Source organism: Micromys minutus, assembly GCF_963924665.1.
Source record: "Micromys minutus genome assembly, chromosome: 22".
Classification (NCBI taxonomy): Eukaryota; Metazoa; Chordata; class Mammalia; order Rodentia; family Muridae; genus Micromys; species Micromys minutus.
This window is the reverse complement of record NC_137957.1, coordinates 18,001,661-18,017,862: the sequence shown is the minus strand read 5'-3', so window position 1 is coordinate 18,017,862 and position 16,202 is coordinate 18,001,661. Positions and strand designations below refer to the sequence as shown.

At 40.6% G+C, this 16,202-nt stretch overlaps 1 protein-coding gene across 1 annotated transcript in view; it reads left to right on the top strand.

The window, feature by feature from the left end:
- Window positions 1-5,079: 5,079 nt before the first annotated feature.
- TSPAN8 (tetraspanin 8) overlaps window positions 5,080-16,202 on the top strand; it is a 37,784-nt gene continuing 26,661 nt past the window's right edge. Inside the window, exons 1-3 of the mRNA XM_080935000.1 lie at window positions 5,080-5,196; window positions 5,278-5,452; window positions 15,529-15,591. Of these exons, the coding sequence (XP_080791126.1) occupies window positions 5,393-5,452; window positions 15,529-15,591 (123 nt within the window). The 5' untranslated portion in view covers window positions 5,080-5,196; window positions 5,278-5,392. The remainder of the gene's footprint in view (window positions 5,197-5,277; window positions 5,453-15,528; window positions 15,592-16,202) is intronic.

The following is a 16,202-nucleotide window of genomic DNA, read 5'->3' as shown; positions in this document are numbered from 1 at the left end:
AAAACTGGTGGTAGCTCACAGAAATACTCATGGTGAGGGTGCTGGGCCCACTGAGAGCCCCATCTGGATGGTCTGATGGTTGATCAGATTTGAGGAGTTCTAGGCTCAGGAGCCTAGCAAATGTTGGTCACACCTATGCTGATCCCTTTACTGAATCCACCCAAGACATCATCTATGCTTAGGGTCCTGTGCTTATATTTTTACTGGGAGAAGATTTTCTTGTCGTTAGGTGGGCATATTTCTCATCAGAAACTAAAGAAAATGGCACCACAGCTCCTGGGAGAACATTTAAGAACTAGTTCACCCCAGGAAAGGTTGGAAAAGATCATCTTTAAGGGCTGTCAAAGGTCTGATCTTGAATCCCAGGCAGCATTTGGCTTTTGTCTCAACTTGCATAAAAGGAGTATGCAGAACTATGGAGACACCAGAGAAGAATCTACAGGCATCCCAATTCTGCCATGGTCTGGTTGTACCTATAATGACTGCACCATAGCGATTCAATTTTTATGTATAATCATTTACTAACAGATTTTGGTGATCTGAATTGTATATTCCTCATACACACTTTTATATTTCCCCTTATGGTTATCTCCAGTCCAGGAACAAACCGTGAGTGTTTTGAAATAAAAATACTTACAGAGGATAAAGAATACTAAATATTGGCATCCGTAACTGTGAACGTTTCCTTCTGAGTTATAATTAATGTAAGTATAGTTTGTTTAGAGCGTCTTACAAAGGAGCAAGAGGGACTGTCCTGAGATCACTTGCTTTCTTCCTCCAATGGGAATCCAAGAAAGGTGGGCCGGCTGTGTAAGTGCACAGGAAAGGGAGCCTGAGCAGAACTCGGGGCAGGCAGGGGTTAGACCAGAGCACAGGGAAGTGGGTGGAAGTCCCACCCTTTAGCTTTCCCCAAAGGACAGGGGTGGAGTTTCCGACAGAGACTGGAAACCTTCCTGTTCACTTTAATAGTTTAAGATGGGCTCTGACTCTTCTTGCCCACCCCTGAGTACAGTCCTCACAACATCCCAACATCGCTTTCTTGCCACTGTTAGCAACCTTTGAGAAAATGAATTCATCATCCGCAATGCGATACTTGTATACCCAAGAACGTAGATGCTAATAGAGAAAAGAACTTCCCCCCCAAAATATGTCATTAGGGCTTTTAAAAAATACCTTCCTCATTGACAAGAATTGCTGCATTTTGAAAACATAAATATAAAGAGGAAGTGATCACCTTAATATAAATTCTTTGAAAAACATCTTTTCTTTCCTTCTTTCTTTGTTGCAGAGTGAATACAAAGTAGCTGTTCAGTGACACAGCTTGGCTTTTGTTTTTGTTTGTCTGGTTTTTGTTTTTGATTTTATTTTTGTAACAAGTGGCATGACAGCAACTATAGCTGCTGAACATTTTTGAACATCATTTCTCACTATATGCAAAACATTGCATTAAATCCAAGGAGGAATTCTTAGACAACAGAGTAAGATACATAAAGGTACAGGAAGCAAAACACCAACCAATGATTACACATGAAAGACCCATGGCTCCAGGTGCATATGCAGCAGAGAATGGCTTTGTCTGGCATCAATGGGAGGAGAGGCCTTTGGTCCAGTAAAGGCTCATTTTCCCAGTGTAGGGGAATGCCAGGGTGCTGAGGTGGAAGTGGGTAGTTGGGAGAGGGAGCACCTTCATGGAAGCAATGGGAGGAGGAGGAAAGAGGGAGGAAAGGGGATAACATTTGAAATGTAAATACAGAAAATATCCAATAAAAGTGATTTTAAAAAAAAGATACAGGAAACAGAGAGGTGGGAAGGCGGATACTTAGATTTCAAAGAAACTTCAAAGAATCATTGCCTTAGTCAGGTTGAAAGTTTCTATGGCATCTCTTATCAGATATTTCAAACCTAGGTTTCTTAACTGCTGTGCTAACAACAGTTGTAAGACTCCAGTTTGAGGAACAGAGTTTAGGGTGTGTCCTGTAGAGGAGAAACCAGTATTGTGGCGATGTAAGTGTTATAACTTCTTTTTTTTTTTTTTTCAATAAGCTAATTTAAAGGTGACCCTTGTGCTTTTAAAACAGAGTCTATCAGAATGCATACATCTTGAAGAAGAGAGGTTTCTTTCTGACAATTTGGCAGCTTAGAAAAATCAAGTCTATTTACTGTACCGAATGAGCGCTTTGCTTCTGCGATACTCTACTGCTCAGAGAAAGGTATACTAGGGCATACTTGTGGTAAGTGTGTGTGTGTGTGAGTGTGTGTGTGTGTGTGTGTGTGAGTGTGTGTGTGTGTGAGTGTGTGTAAGTGTGTGTATGTGAGTGTGTGTGAATGTGTATGTGAGTGTGTGTGAGTGTGTGAGTGTGTGTGTGAGTGTGTGTGTGAGTGTGTGTGTGAGTGTGTATGTGTGTGAGTGTGTGAGTGTGTGTATGAGTGTGTGAGTGTGTGTGAGTGAGTGTGTGTGAGTGTGTGTGTGAGTGTGTGCGAGTGTGTGTATGAGTGTGTGTGAGTGTGTGTGTGTGAGTGTGTGTGAGTGTGTGTGTGTGAGTATGTGTGTTTGAGTGTGAGTGTGTGTGAGAGAGTGTGTGTGAGGGTGTGTATGTGTGTGTGTGTGTGTGTGTGTGTGTGTGCAGGAGGTGACAGAGAGAGAGGGGGTAGGGGAGAGCATGCTATGCCAGAAAGGACATGATTAAGGCTGAGCACGCTTTTACAAAACAATCCACTCTCAAGCTAAGACCCCACTCTCACCAGAACACTGCAAACCCCCATAACCTGACCCCCTCTTACAAGACTCCACCTCTCGGCACTGTGATATTGGAGATTAAGTTAGTATAACGTGGCACCCTTTGGGGATGCAGTCAAAGCACAGTAGTTTCCAAGTGGAAATCGGATAGCCTGGAGGAAATACTGTATTAAGTACAAGAGCCCTGATGTTCCTACTCCTGCCCCTCCACCACTTCGAGAGTGAAAATCTTCACTCTCCCCCGCCAGGATTCCTACCCTGACTCAGTGGTGACTGCATCACGAGGGTTTCTATAGTAGTCAGACTTGAATTCTCCCTCCTTTGTTTATCCTGTGCGTTCACTCTGAGTAACAGGACTTAGCTTTATCGAAATTTACTGGGAGTATCTGCCCTTGACCCTGTTGTCATCTCTCCCTGCAATAGCTTGCTCGCCATTGTCTCTCTTTCCTGGTTTGATCCTTTATAAGATTTATGATGGACACTCCAACCCCACCTCATTCCCACCCTACTCCTCCCTACGTCAGTCTACTGTGCCTAACCCCACCCCTCTCCTGCTACATTGACTGGATAACTAGACCACAAACTCCGAAGTAATCAAGGTGACTTCGAATTTCAGCAGGTGAGGCTGGAGGACAAAATTCAGATCTCTGATAACCGTCACAAGACTTTGTTTCTAGAAGGGATTCTGTCCTAAGCTAGTTCTCTTAACAACGTGTCACTTTATTGAGGTAGTAAATTTGAGCTTTTTTTAAAAAAATAGATCTGAGTTTCTGAAACTATGCTCACATTATGGCTGTGTGTGTTTATGCATGGCCGTAAATCACCGTGATTAAGAAGTTAAAGGTTCCAGAAAGGTTTGAAATACAGACAATGGGGTCGATGTTTGGATACAACACTCAGAGTTCCCTAAAGAGCTCAGTGAGGGGGCTACTAATTGAACATTCCGAGGATCCGAATTGCAGATCTATGCCCCTTTATCTCCAACGTTAAATTCTATGACTGGTCAGGGCAATGGGCCAGGATCTCTGCGCTCCAGACACAAATGGTCAGATAGGAGAGTGACACTCATCACTGAATGTAATGGGGCATAGAGGTTTACTGAGATCATAAAGGCCATGGGCTGAGGAGATGATGGCTCAGCCAGTACAGCATCTGGAGTAGAGAGACAAGGAGACCTGGGTTTCATTCTCCAGTGTCTAAGGAAAAGACTGGTGAGTCTGACTGCATACATCTGAAGGCCCAGGTCTGGGGTAAGCAGAAACAAATTCCTGACGCTTATTGCCCTACTGAATGATAAGCTTCATTTTCAGTATTACTTGGGAAACCAATCCTAAAATTCACCCATTACACTTAATGTTACCGCTAACAATGCATCCGAAATACATGTGTTATTGTTACAGAGTGGTCATATATTAATGAAAATTAGAAAGTTGTGTGTGTGTGAGTGTGTGTGTGTGTGTGTTCGATGAGATCCTCAGTTGCGTGTTATAATTGTACTTAGTGAAGATTTGGGGGAATTATTTTCCTAACAAACACTTGATGTATACAACTGTTTTATTTAGGGAGCAAGAGAGATCCTCTGAGAGGTATGAAAGGAAAGAACCAAGACCCAGGCTGTTTCCTCAAAGCAATCTGCCCAAATAGATTGCAGAACCATGATGCTTTTACACAGTGCCCACTACACCAGAAAGAGCTGAATGGGCTGCTTTCATAGTCCACAAGCATGTTCCCAAAAGAAATTTCTTTGTCAACTGCTCAGAACCCAGAAACAGTCAGAGTGGAACTATTGCTGTAGGTCATTTCTCAGAAGAAAGAAACAGGCTATCTATCAGCCCTGGTCACTGAGTCCTAAATAAATACAATAGAGTTAGTCAGGAGCAGCTCCTTAGAGTTTCCTTCCTCTTTATTTTTCTTTTCACACAAACATGCAAAGACATGCGACTGCCCCTTTAATTCTTGAAAGTGGCAGGCATTTAAAGGAGCTCCTTGGGATTTCTTTGAAAGGAACACATCAACAACAAACAAACAGGACACACTGGTGATGAATGGCTGTTTCAAGGTTCTTCTGAAGTTGAGGAGAGGTTACTGTAACCAAGCCTGGAAGCTTTGCAGGTTTCCAAATACCTATTGCTGTATTTGAAAGGAACTTTGTACTCCTATCAAAAAAAAAAAAAAAAAAAAAAAAAAAAGATGCAAAGCGAAGTGACACACAAGGCCCATTTACTTGAGAGCCCGGCAGCTTCCGCAGGGCCAGAACGGAGGGCAGCGCCAGCCTATCCACTGCTATCAGCTGTACCATTCCCCACCTCTGCCCCGCCACTCCCTTAACTTGATATCTGTTTACTCTAGAGGGAGCGGGTTTTGAGAGGCAATCATAAATATCCTGGCCCAATGCCTTAGCAGTCATAACAAGGAAAAAGACCGTACTTGCCTGAAGATAACGCTGGGGATATTTAAAGGTGTGGGTTAATTTTTTATCCATTCTAATAACTGTTTTTCCCTGCTCCGGTCTACTTCTTTGCTCTATTTCTGCCCCAAAGCTGCAGGCACACGGATCTCCGCAGGCAAAAATCCCTCAGAGCCTACTCAGGACTGACTTGTAAGGACTAGTTCGGCCCAGTCCCACCATAACTGGGTGGCTGTCCCTTCTCCAAAATGGCAGGTGTGAGCAGCTGTTTAAAGTATTCTATGTTTTTCTTCAACTTCTTGTTCTGGGTAAGTCATTTTCTTTTAGTTATCAGTTTTGTGCATGAAAGAGGGCTGGAGACAAATATCATAACCAGGAACATACTCACATAGAGCTAGAGGATGAGGAGAAAAAGACATTTAACATGGAAATGGTTAGACTTGTTTGTCGATGCGTTGTTTGGGGAACTGAAAGTAAGCCAATGGCTCAAAAAGGGGGGGCGGGTACTCAAGTTCTTTGAAGATAAACATTTCCCAAATGTTTTCATATTGTTGCAAGACTAAACACGGGGGAAATGTCCTTTAATTAAAGGACATTCATTCTTAGTTCTATGTCTATCAGCACCCTGGTTTAAGGAAAACAGTTTGATTCAGCACGGCTTCTGGTTCCCTCCCTTTGACATCTGGTTTCAAAACAGGTGACTAACGAGTAGGTGGCAGGGCGGTAAATACAGGAGAGGGTCCTTTTCAGAGCCCCCAGGAAAAATGAAGGGTCTTAAAATATCCCGGGAGAAGAGCATTTAATCATACGATTCAGCTAAACTGATGACTATACATTAGTATTTTGAAGTTAGTATTTTGATGTGTTATCAACCCACCCTTTCAGACAACAGGGTTTCTTGCAAAGTATATCTTGCTTAAGCCTGATGATGGCCCCGAAACACATGCACTCAAAGCATCATTTAACATTGAAAAATCAAATATGATTTGAAGGGGTGGGACGGGGTGCTGGTGAGAGAACCTTATCGCACACACAAATATAATATTACTAAAACGTGTTCACAAGTAAAGAAATGTCCCAGGGTGCTCAAACGGAAAACCATTCCATTGTTTCTGGCTTGAAAAGTAGTTTATGCATTATTAAGAATAAGGAGCTCTGGGTTTTGTGTCTGAGCCTTTTGGCCTCTAATAGAGAGATGGCTGGGATCGGTCCAATAAATTCATTTTCTCTTCTTTGGGTAAGGGGCTTAATAGAGATCTGGACAGGTCAGGGGTGAAGGAAAGGCTCTGATCTCATAGTCCCTTGCATTAAAATATTGATTTAAATAAACTAATATAGCGTTCCATGGAATGGCTAGTAGCACTAATGAATAAAGGTGACGTAATGGTAGATCAGATTCATTAAATAGTTTTCATTTATGGAAACAAGAGTATAAAGACATTTTGTCCTTTATGCTTCGTCATTTTTTTCCTAAAAAGGGGGACTAATTTTGAAATTACTAGAAACTAAAAAAGAAAAATATTTTGAAACTCAAGGATATATGACAAATTTTAAAAAGTAGTAGAGCATACTGCTTCTCTTGAACTATTAAAGTCATCAAGAGTCGAGCATAAAGGGAGAAATGATTGTGTGCTTTGGCCTTTTTTCAAACTTTCCAACATTCACAAATGAAGATAAATTTGGAAAACTACTCAGCCACAAATTCATGCCACCAATCTGGACGGGCACAGCCTCAGTAACTTGCCCAGGCAATTATGAAGAAAAATGTAAGGTTATCATTCATCTATCAGTACATTAGCATAAATCTTGAAAGGAAATTACATTTACTCATGTGTCTGCAATATCATTCTCGGACTTTAAAAATGTAATAAGAATTTCTTAACCGGGGTTTAAGTTTCTAATTGCTTCAAACATGTTATTTGAACTGCGATTCAGAACGGGCCCACAGACTGTGGCCGGTGAATACAGCTTGTGTGGCGATTTTAGTCAGTTGCTTCTTCCTCAGACCTCATCATTTCCCCTTTTTCTGAAATTTCATGCCAGTATTTTGGTGGCCTTGTCGTAGGTTCTATTGTTCAAATCTTGCTCGTCAAACACCCATGGTGTGTCATGTTCCTCTGTCTTTCATGTTTCTGTAAACCAGCAGTGGCCTTAGGGCAGGTGACAATATGTAATGGTGAGATGTCTGTGATGATACTCAAGTTCATTTTGAGTTGATTACATGATTGAAGTGGCTGATAACCAGTGCTATCAATATTTCTCCATAGAAATGTATTGTTTTATTTCCAGGACATTGTGTGTGTGTGTGTGTGTGTGTGTGTGTGTGTGTGTGTGTGTGTGTGTGCAATCTCGCGCACATGCATGTGTGGGTATTTGTATGCAAACCTACATATGTATATATACACATAATATATATACATGTCAAACATTTTTTCAATTTTTATTGGATATTCTCTGCATTTACATTTCAAATGTTATCTCTTTTTCACAATCTCCTCTCCCCTCCCCTTCCCATTGCTTCCATGAAGGTGCTCCCTCTCCCAACATCCCTCTCCCACCTCAGCATCTTGGCGTTCCCCTACACTGGGAAAACGAGCCTTCACTGGACCAAAGGCCTCTCCTCCCACTGATGCCTGAGAATGCTATCCTCTGCTGGATATGCAACTGGGGCCATGAGTCTCTCCTTGTGAACTCATGGGATGGTGTTTTAGTCCCTGGGAGCTGTGGTGGGTTTGGTTAATTGATAATTTTGTTCTTCCCATGGGGTTGGAGACCCTTTCAGCTCCTTCAGTACTTTCTCTAGCTCCTTCATTGAGGTTCTTGTGTTCAGTCTGATGGTTAGCTGCAAGCATCCTTCTCTGTATCAGCATGGCTCTGGTAGAGCCTCTGAGGAGGCATCCATATCAGGTTCTTGCCAGTAAGCACTACTTGGCATTAGCAATAGCTTGGTTTTATTGGCTGCATATGGGATGAATCCCCAGGTGAGGCAGTCTCTGGATGATCTTTTCTCCAATTCCTGCTCCTCTGTTTGTTCCTTTATTTCCTCGCATGAATGGTCAAACATATTTTATATATCATGAAGGCACACACAAATGTGACATTAAAAACTTCTTTCTTACTTTTTTACCAGATTTCAAAACGATTTTTCTCATACCATTTAACAATAAGATATTGTTTTCATTATAAAATAAAAATATAGCCCAATTCAGTTCTTATTCTTATTAATGTACAATTTATTCTGGGTTTTCATCAAGAGGCATTTCAAGTTGGCTTCTGATTCTTTTTGACATGATACAATAATTTTTCTAACTTCTGTATTATTAAGTGAGACAAGATATTTCAGGATCATTTGCTCATTTCCTGGCCAGAGTTAGAGCTACCTGTTTTTTTTTTTTTTTTTAAGTCCTGATCTATTTATTTATTTATTTATTTATTTATTTATTTATTTTTACAGAACTACATCCATTGTTTCTCTTTCTATGATATATATGTTATCATATATTTATGGTAACTAAATATTAATATACTAATGAACACATAAGGTTTAAGATGCTTAAAAAATGTGCCTGAAAACACACAAACCAGAAACAATCTTCAAATTGTGAAAAAGTTGAAATACATTTCCATTATAAACAAAGCATGTGATGGGCTTGATGGAAGTTGGAATCCATTGTCCGACTCACAAACGGAAGTTTGGAATAGATCCAGTTGTGAACCAAGAATGTTACATAAAACTAATCCAGGAAAGGGATGTATAATGGTTTAAGATAAAGGTTCAAGGTCAGTTGCAACCGTCCTCAATGTGTCCCATTATGTTCCCTGACATTGTCACCGGTTTCCTGGGGAACTCTGATTGCTTTATGGTTACAATCTGTTCTTTCTTCACGGTCACTCAGAAAATCTTTCTGACCCCATAGATTTCAGTTAGATAACTCTAACTTCTGTCACAGATTTGTCTCATCTCCATGTGTGGGAGGACCTGCAATTTCCACGTAAGGGACAGAGACTGTTGGTGAGAATGCTAGTTGGGAAAGCCAGTGATGACTTCTTAGCCACATGTCACATCAGCATTTTAAATAAAAATGTAGGCAACTGGCACTCTTGAGGTGAGGGGACATTTCTACCTTTACTCTCCTCTCTCCCCTTAGCCCCAAGCTTTTAGTTAGAAACTTATGATTCTTCCTAGGAAACCAGCAATTTGTCACATTCTTAATATTTGCTTAAGCAAAAATTTTAGGATTCCCATTGATGTGGTTTTCAAGTAGATGTCTGAGGTCTTGAATTTTTTTTTAAAAATGCATTCTTTCTGGTTTTGACTTGTGAAACTTGGCTTTGGTAGAGTGGGGCCAGATGTTGAAATGTCTCTGAGACAGGCAGAGGGTCATTTGATCTGAGCACACTGGCTTCTCTTCCAGGAGAACTTGATGTGCCATGCAAGTATGTGGTGGTTCTCAGTTGATAGAATGGATAAGGAAAACACATGAGTTGAAAATCATTCCTAATGATAATGGAGATCGCTGCCAATGGAAGAATTGGAGGCATTATCTATAAAAACATTACATATACCAAACCTATTTCTTTGAGTCATAAGTCAAACAGGAAATGGCCCAATTTTCTCACACCCTTCTTAAATAAGACAGACCAGGGAGTATCCAAGAGGCTTAATGTTTCCTGGGCATCTGGGTAAGTCAAAGTATGGGATTTTCTCTAAGAAGATGTAGGATAATAAAATCTAGTCACAGAGCATCATGGGACCATTGGGTCTCATGAAGAAAGCTCATGAACATTACCAACCTTTACATGTGCACAGTGAGGAAAAGGGCTTAAGCCAGACAGCCAGAGACAATTGCACCAGAAGTGATCAGTGGGCAAGGGAGATCCAACTGTTCGGAAGGTAGTGTGAGCATGAAGCAAACCCAGGAATCAGTGACCCAATGTCCATTGTCTTTTCTACACTGGAAGTGCTTGGCGTCGTCGATGTTAGGTCCCTTGCTCTTCCTTCCAGTCCCATGTTCCCAGAAATAAGACTCAGACTCAAAATAAATTTACAAATACCTCGGCCATTTAACCAGGCTCTTCTCTGACTAGAACCATAACTTAAGATAGCCCATTTATGTTCATCTACATTCTACCTATGCTCAGGTACCATGTAGCTGTGTCTTCACATCTTCCCTGACAGATCTTTTTCTGCCTGGCCCTATCCCAGAATTCTTTCTGGCTCCCAGAAGTCCGATCTTCTATTTCCTGCCTAAGCCATAGGCCACAGGCTTTTGGATCTTGGATGCAAAACAGATGTATTTTTGAGATAAAGGCACATCACAAATGATGGGACATACTTCTATTTTGTCCTTTCAGCTGCTTAAAAGCCTCACAATGAACAGTTAACTATGGCTGAAATTTATAACCATGGTTAATACAGCAGTTGCTTGTCATTGTATAGTCGATTCTGTTCAGTTGAACTATGGGAACAGTGAAGGTGTAAAGGGCCAGTTGTAGTGAGCTTAGGTCACATAGGTGCCCCTTTCACCAGCTGTCCTTTCTTGGAGGGACAAATGACAGCCATAGCTCAATCTACCTCCTTAGATCACTGAGTTAACATGCACAAAGGACTCAAGATAACTCAAGAAGTGTTTATGAAACCTAATGTTTCAACCAGCAATTCATAGGCATTTTAATGAATAAAGATATGGAATTATTTCATATTGTGATGAATAATTTTCCATGTCGTCTATTGGAACAGATGAAAAACTAATATGGAAAGAATTGATGATAAGGCAATAATTCTTCTATCATAGTTAAAGAAATGGAATAAAAATGTCTATTAAGGCCAATTGTGAGTCAGACCCTGAACCTCCCTACCCTCTTGCTCATACTAACATATGCTCGTTGGCTTATCTCTGCTCCACTTTCTGCACGCATAGACGGAGGGTGGGACTTTTACCTAGAAGCACTAACTGTAAAGATTAACTAAGAAGCTTTATGGCAACCTATAAACAAGGATTGATATGCAGTAATTTGATTGAAATTATCTTTATCCCAATGATGGCTCATATTGATTTTTAATATAAAAACTTGCCCACCAAAGATGATTGTATTTTGTAGTATAGTAGTTTTTTTTTAAAAAAACATAGGCATATTTTAGCCCTGCAATATAATCTTCTTTTCTCACAAGGCAAGAAGTCCGTGGGAATAAGGGGACTATACCCTTCATGATGCTGGCCTCTAAATAGGCAAGACCCTAAATATCCCCCACCCAAGTGGCTTCAAACCTGTGGCTGTTTACTACACACACTCTTGTCCACTAATGACCATTGGGGGCTTACTACTGTAAGTTGAGCTTGGTTCCTAGGTACTTATACAAATTTCTGTCAAGTCCAACAGAGCTCAAGTCAGAAGTCAGTTTTAGATGACATCTTGCCATTCTCTTCCTGACATTTTCTTGATTCCAGCATGTTTTCTGTCTTAGTTGGCTTGGAACTTGTCTTAGTCAGGGTTTCTATTCCTGCACAAAACATCATGGCCAAGAAGCAAGTTGGGGAGGAAAGGGTTTATTCAGCTTACACTTCACATTGCTGTTCATCACCAAAGGAAGTCAGGACTGGAACCCAAGCAGGTCAGGAAGCAGGAGCTGATGCAGAGGCCATGGAGGGATGTTACTTACTGGCTTGCTTCCCCTGGCTTGCTCAGCCTGCTTTCTTATAGAACCCAGGTCTACCAGCCCAGGGATGGCACCACCCACAATGGGCTGGGCCTGCCCCCCTTGATCACTAGTTGAGAGAATGCCTTACAGCTGGATCTCATGGAGGCATTTCCTCAACTGAGGCTCCTTTCTCTGTGATAACTCCAGCTTGTGTCAAGTTGACACATAAAACCAACAGTATAGGCCTCCATAAGTAATGACCATAGATTGGTAGTTGAAACAACTGAAATTCATTTCTTACATTCTGAAAGCAGAGAGGTCTAAGATTGAAGGGTGGGCCAGTTGGCTGTCCATCAAGGGTCTCCTGCCTTCTCACTTTTTCTCACGTGGTCCTTCCCAGGAGTAAAGGTAATGGACAGAGACAGGTCTCTCTTGTATTCTCCTCTTCAATCTCACTTAGATTCTACTTTCTTTTTATTTATTATATATAAGTACATTGTAGCTGTCTTCAGACACACCAAAAGAGGGCATCAGATCTCATTACAGATGGTTGTGAGCCACCGTGTGGTTGATTGGATTTGAACTCAGGACCTCTGGAAAAGGAGTCAATGCTCTTAACCACAGAGCCATTTCTCCAGCCCGGGCTTCTACTTTTGATGACCTCATTTAACTTAAATTATCTCCTAAAAGTCCTGTTTCTAAATATATTCATTGAAGCAGCGTCTTACCAGAGTCTTATGCTTAAGGAACTACGAATTGAACCATCATTTGCCCATCTGTCAATATCAAAATCTCCTACCTTCTTTGAATACTGATTCAGAGCAACCACATCATAATTGTAAAAATCAAAAATGCCAAGTGAGAACTGGGTGAGACCCAGAGGGGTTCTCCTGGAATTGAAGTCAAAGTAAAGATGGGCCAGTTAGTTCTCCGAAGCCATGGATACCAGGCCTGGAGCTGATGTATAATGCCTTTCACTTCCCAGTCCTACAAACACAGATATCCAGAGTGAGACAAATCTTAACAACTTAACACATCCTTCGAGCTAAAGGAGAAGGATGCAGGAGGCCCCAGGGACTCACAGTGAAGGCCCATGTCAAGACAATGAGAACAGAGCTGCTCTGTATTTCACCAACTTGATAGGAGGCACAACTATTTCTAAGATTGACTCTAGCATTTCGGAACATCCTAATGATGTTAAGTTTATAACTTTTACATGTGAAATTCTCCAATGTGATGAGAAAGATGCTTTAAACAGCATATTTTCATTTTAAGACTAATTGTGTGTGTGTGTGTGTGTGTGTGTGTGTGTGTGTGTGTGTGTGTGTGTGTGTGTAAAACAGGGGTAGTTACAGGAATGGACAGGAGTTTCTCCCATTAGAGCTGTAACAACAACCTGTCTGCAAAATATGCCTACTGGTGCAGGAGTGGCATGAATGTTATAGGAGTAACCAACTGCTTTTTCATTGGATTCTATGAGATGGAACCTATTCCTGATATCATTAAAGAGGTCAAGAACCTGAGACTAGACAGATAGATCATGGGCCCCCAAAGATAATCTATTACTATTATTCTGTTAAATAAACATAGCAATAAAATGACGCCTAATGACATATCGCCACACCCACAGATCAGGGTCTCCCTCTACTCTCATCAGAGAAGCTTCTTGCAGCAGATGGTAATTAACAGAGACTAACCACTGGACAATGTGCTGAGTGAGACTTCCGAGTGCTTATCCCTAAATGGAACTTTTAAAAAAATCATATCTCTCTCATATAACTCAGGGATCTATGCAGATGAGGGGGATAGAACCAGAGATGGCGGGTGATGTTAAGGAAACAAACATGACAGGGTAGATACATATAGGAACTCACAGAGACAGTGGAAGCATGTTTGAGACCTGAACTAACTCGAGGGAGACAAAATCCTAGCACAAAGGAGGAGACTCCCGGCCCTAGCCAAGAAGCCATTCACAAATGACAGCAGCGGAGAGAGGAAAAATCACTTCTCTTCAGTGGAGTGATACCAGGAGTAGCAGACTTCAGGCTGCTTGTTGACATTCGCCAACACAAATCAGACTCCATACTTTTTAGTGGATTTTGTTTTTATTTTTCAGAGAGAGGAAGAACATGAAACGGGGTAAAAAGAGACGCATATGAGTTGGGAGATGAAAATGAAATGATTAAAAAATAAACTATCAAATTCTTAAAGAACAAAAACTTACAAAGGGGATTGGTATGAATATACTTGTAAAGGGAGAAAAAAGAAACAGAAAACATGCACAAGGAAAACAGTTAATTAGAAAGAAAACTGTGATTATTATAGAATCATTATCAGAAAGCCTTGTTATCATTTACACTAATTCTCAGCCTCTGATTGGCTGACTAGCACCTGCTAACCTGGACCCTTATCTTTGTCAATATTAGCTGTAGTGGGAGGAAGGGGAAATGAGGTTTGCAGCTCTAACAGTTTATTAATTAATTTGTATAGCATTTATGTATGCCTGCATGTAAGATAGTCAATTGCATAGGTTATAGGCTAGTGGGTGAAGACATTTTCAATCACATTAGAATAACTGGGACAATTTTTGTAGGAGTTAAAGCCTGTAGGAAGGGTTGATGGGTTAGGTGTTGGTCTGGACTTTCAACCTTTTGACTATACTCTATCAGGTGCACTTCCCTTAGCTTGGACTTAAAAGACTTTCCAGGTCTTCGAAGCAGGAGAGATTCCACATTTCTTCAGCAGCTCAATGTACTCCCTGTTCTTTTAGCAAGTCCTTCGACCTTATTTCCATTGCAAATGTAACGAGAAAGCATTCGAGGTTCTGCTGGAGGGTCGCAGGCATATGGTTCAACCATGCATACAGGAAAGCAACAACAGTCCAAGGTCACTGGGTTTTGGAGAACTCAGACATTTCTTTGTTAAAGTATGGAGAGTGAGAAACATCTAGAAAGTTCTCCAAAGCCTACTATGTCTGGTATGTTACTGGGGCTGCTCTTAATATATCTAACTAAAAATACATCTTTGGTTTGTTTTTTTTTTTTTTTTTTTTTTTTTTTTGAGGCACATACACACACACACACATAAAGTCATTATTTTTTTAACTTTGAGAGACAAGAGTTTTTCTTACACTTAAGAGAAATGTGTTTCACATTTTATGTGTTGGTCATGGTCCAAATTAAATAATCTGGAAAACCCATTAAAGGAATTTAAGACTTTAACTATGGTTTCCCGTTGTTTCTTTTCTCCAGGTAAGCTTTACTACTTACAATAATTTATTTTTTTAAGTTTATTTGAGTTTTAAAACATTAATTAATATGTACTATCATTGCTTAATTTCACATTTTGTCAAGTATTCTACTATTCTCTGTCTTTACAAATACCTGTCTTCCTTAGAAATATTGAATGCATATTGAATGGTTAGAGTGTTATGCCTTTCTTTCTTGGTTTGAGATAGAGTCCAAAAGTCAAATCCAGGAGGATATCTTACCTTTCGGCCATAGGAAAAAATTCACATGATTGGAATCAAATCCCATAAAATGTCTTTCACCACTTAGCAGAGGTCTTGTCATACACTAGGAACAGACTGTGATTCTCATCACTCTTGTATATTGCTATGGAATACTTCAGAATGTAAGGGTCTAGTTATTAATGAAAGATTCCAACAGCCATACAAGTGGGGTTTATGGAATTTTATTGTCTCTTTGTATTCTAACATTCTTTTTATTTTCCCCTTTTCTACAGGTATGTGGTACACTGATCCTGGCACTAGCCATATGGGTGAAAGTAAGCAAAGATGGCAAAGAGGTAAATGTAGATACACAAAGCAACTTTATCTCCATAATGAGAAGGAATACTAATGATGGATAGTAGATGTCCTATAACATTTCCCTTGAATGCCTCTCTTATCATGTGTGATGTCACATAGGTTTGTATTTTAGGCAGTCAAAATTACTTACTATGTGCCTTGAGTGAAGCAGTCCTTCTGGAGAGCTGGGAGATGTGTGCTAATGCTACAGAAGCATCCATATACATTAAGAGAAAGCCATTTCTCTGGCATGGGTAGAGATCTAATATTACAAGCTACCCTAAAATGAGCTACCCAACTGGGCTAGTCAATCACTTGGCCAAGGGCCAGTCCTCAGGAAGGCTGACTTACCCTAAGCCATTTTAAAAATATGGGAGGAGTTATATCCTCAATGAGATGATGTATTTTGCCTTTGTGTGGTCAACAATGGAGCATCGACGTGCAGCTGGGTTAAGCCTGCCTGCTCTTCCGAGTCCTTTATCTGTATCATCCAGTGCAGTCCTGACATGAAGTCAACCTCCAGCCTGTTTCTTCCCTATGGCTGTTTGTCTGACCGACATGGCTGAACATGGCAGCTCAAATCAAATAGTGTGGCTTTCTCTCTCTCTTC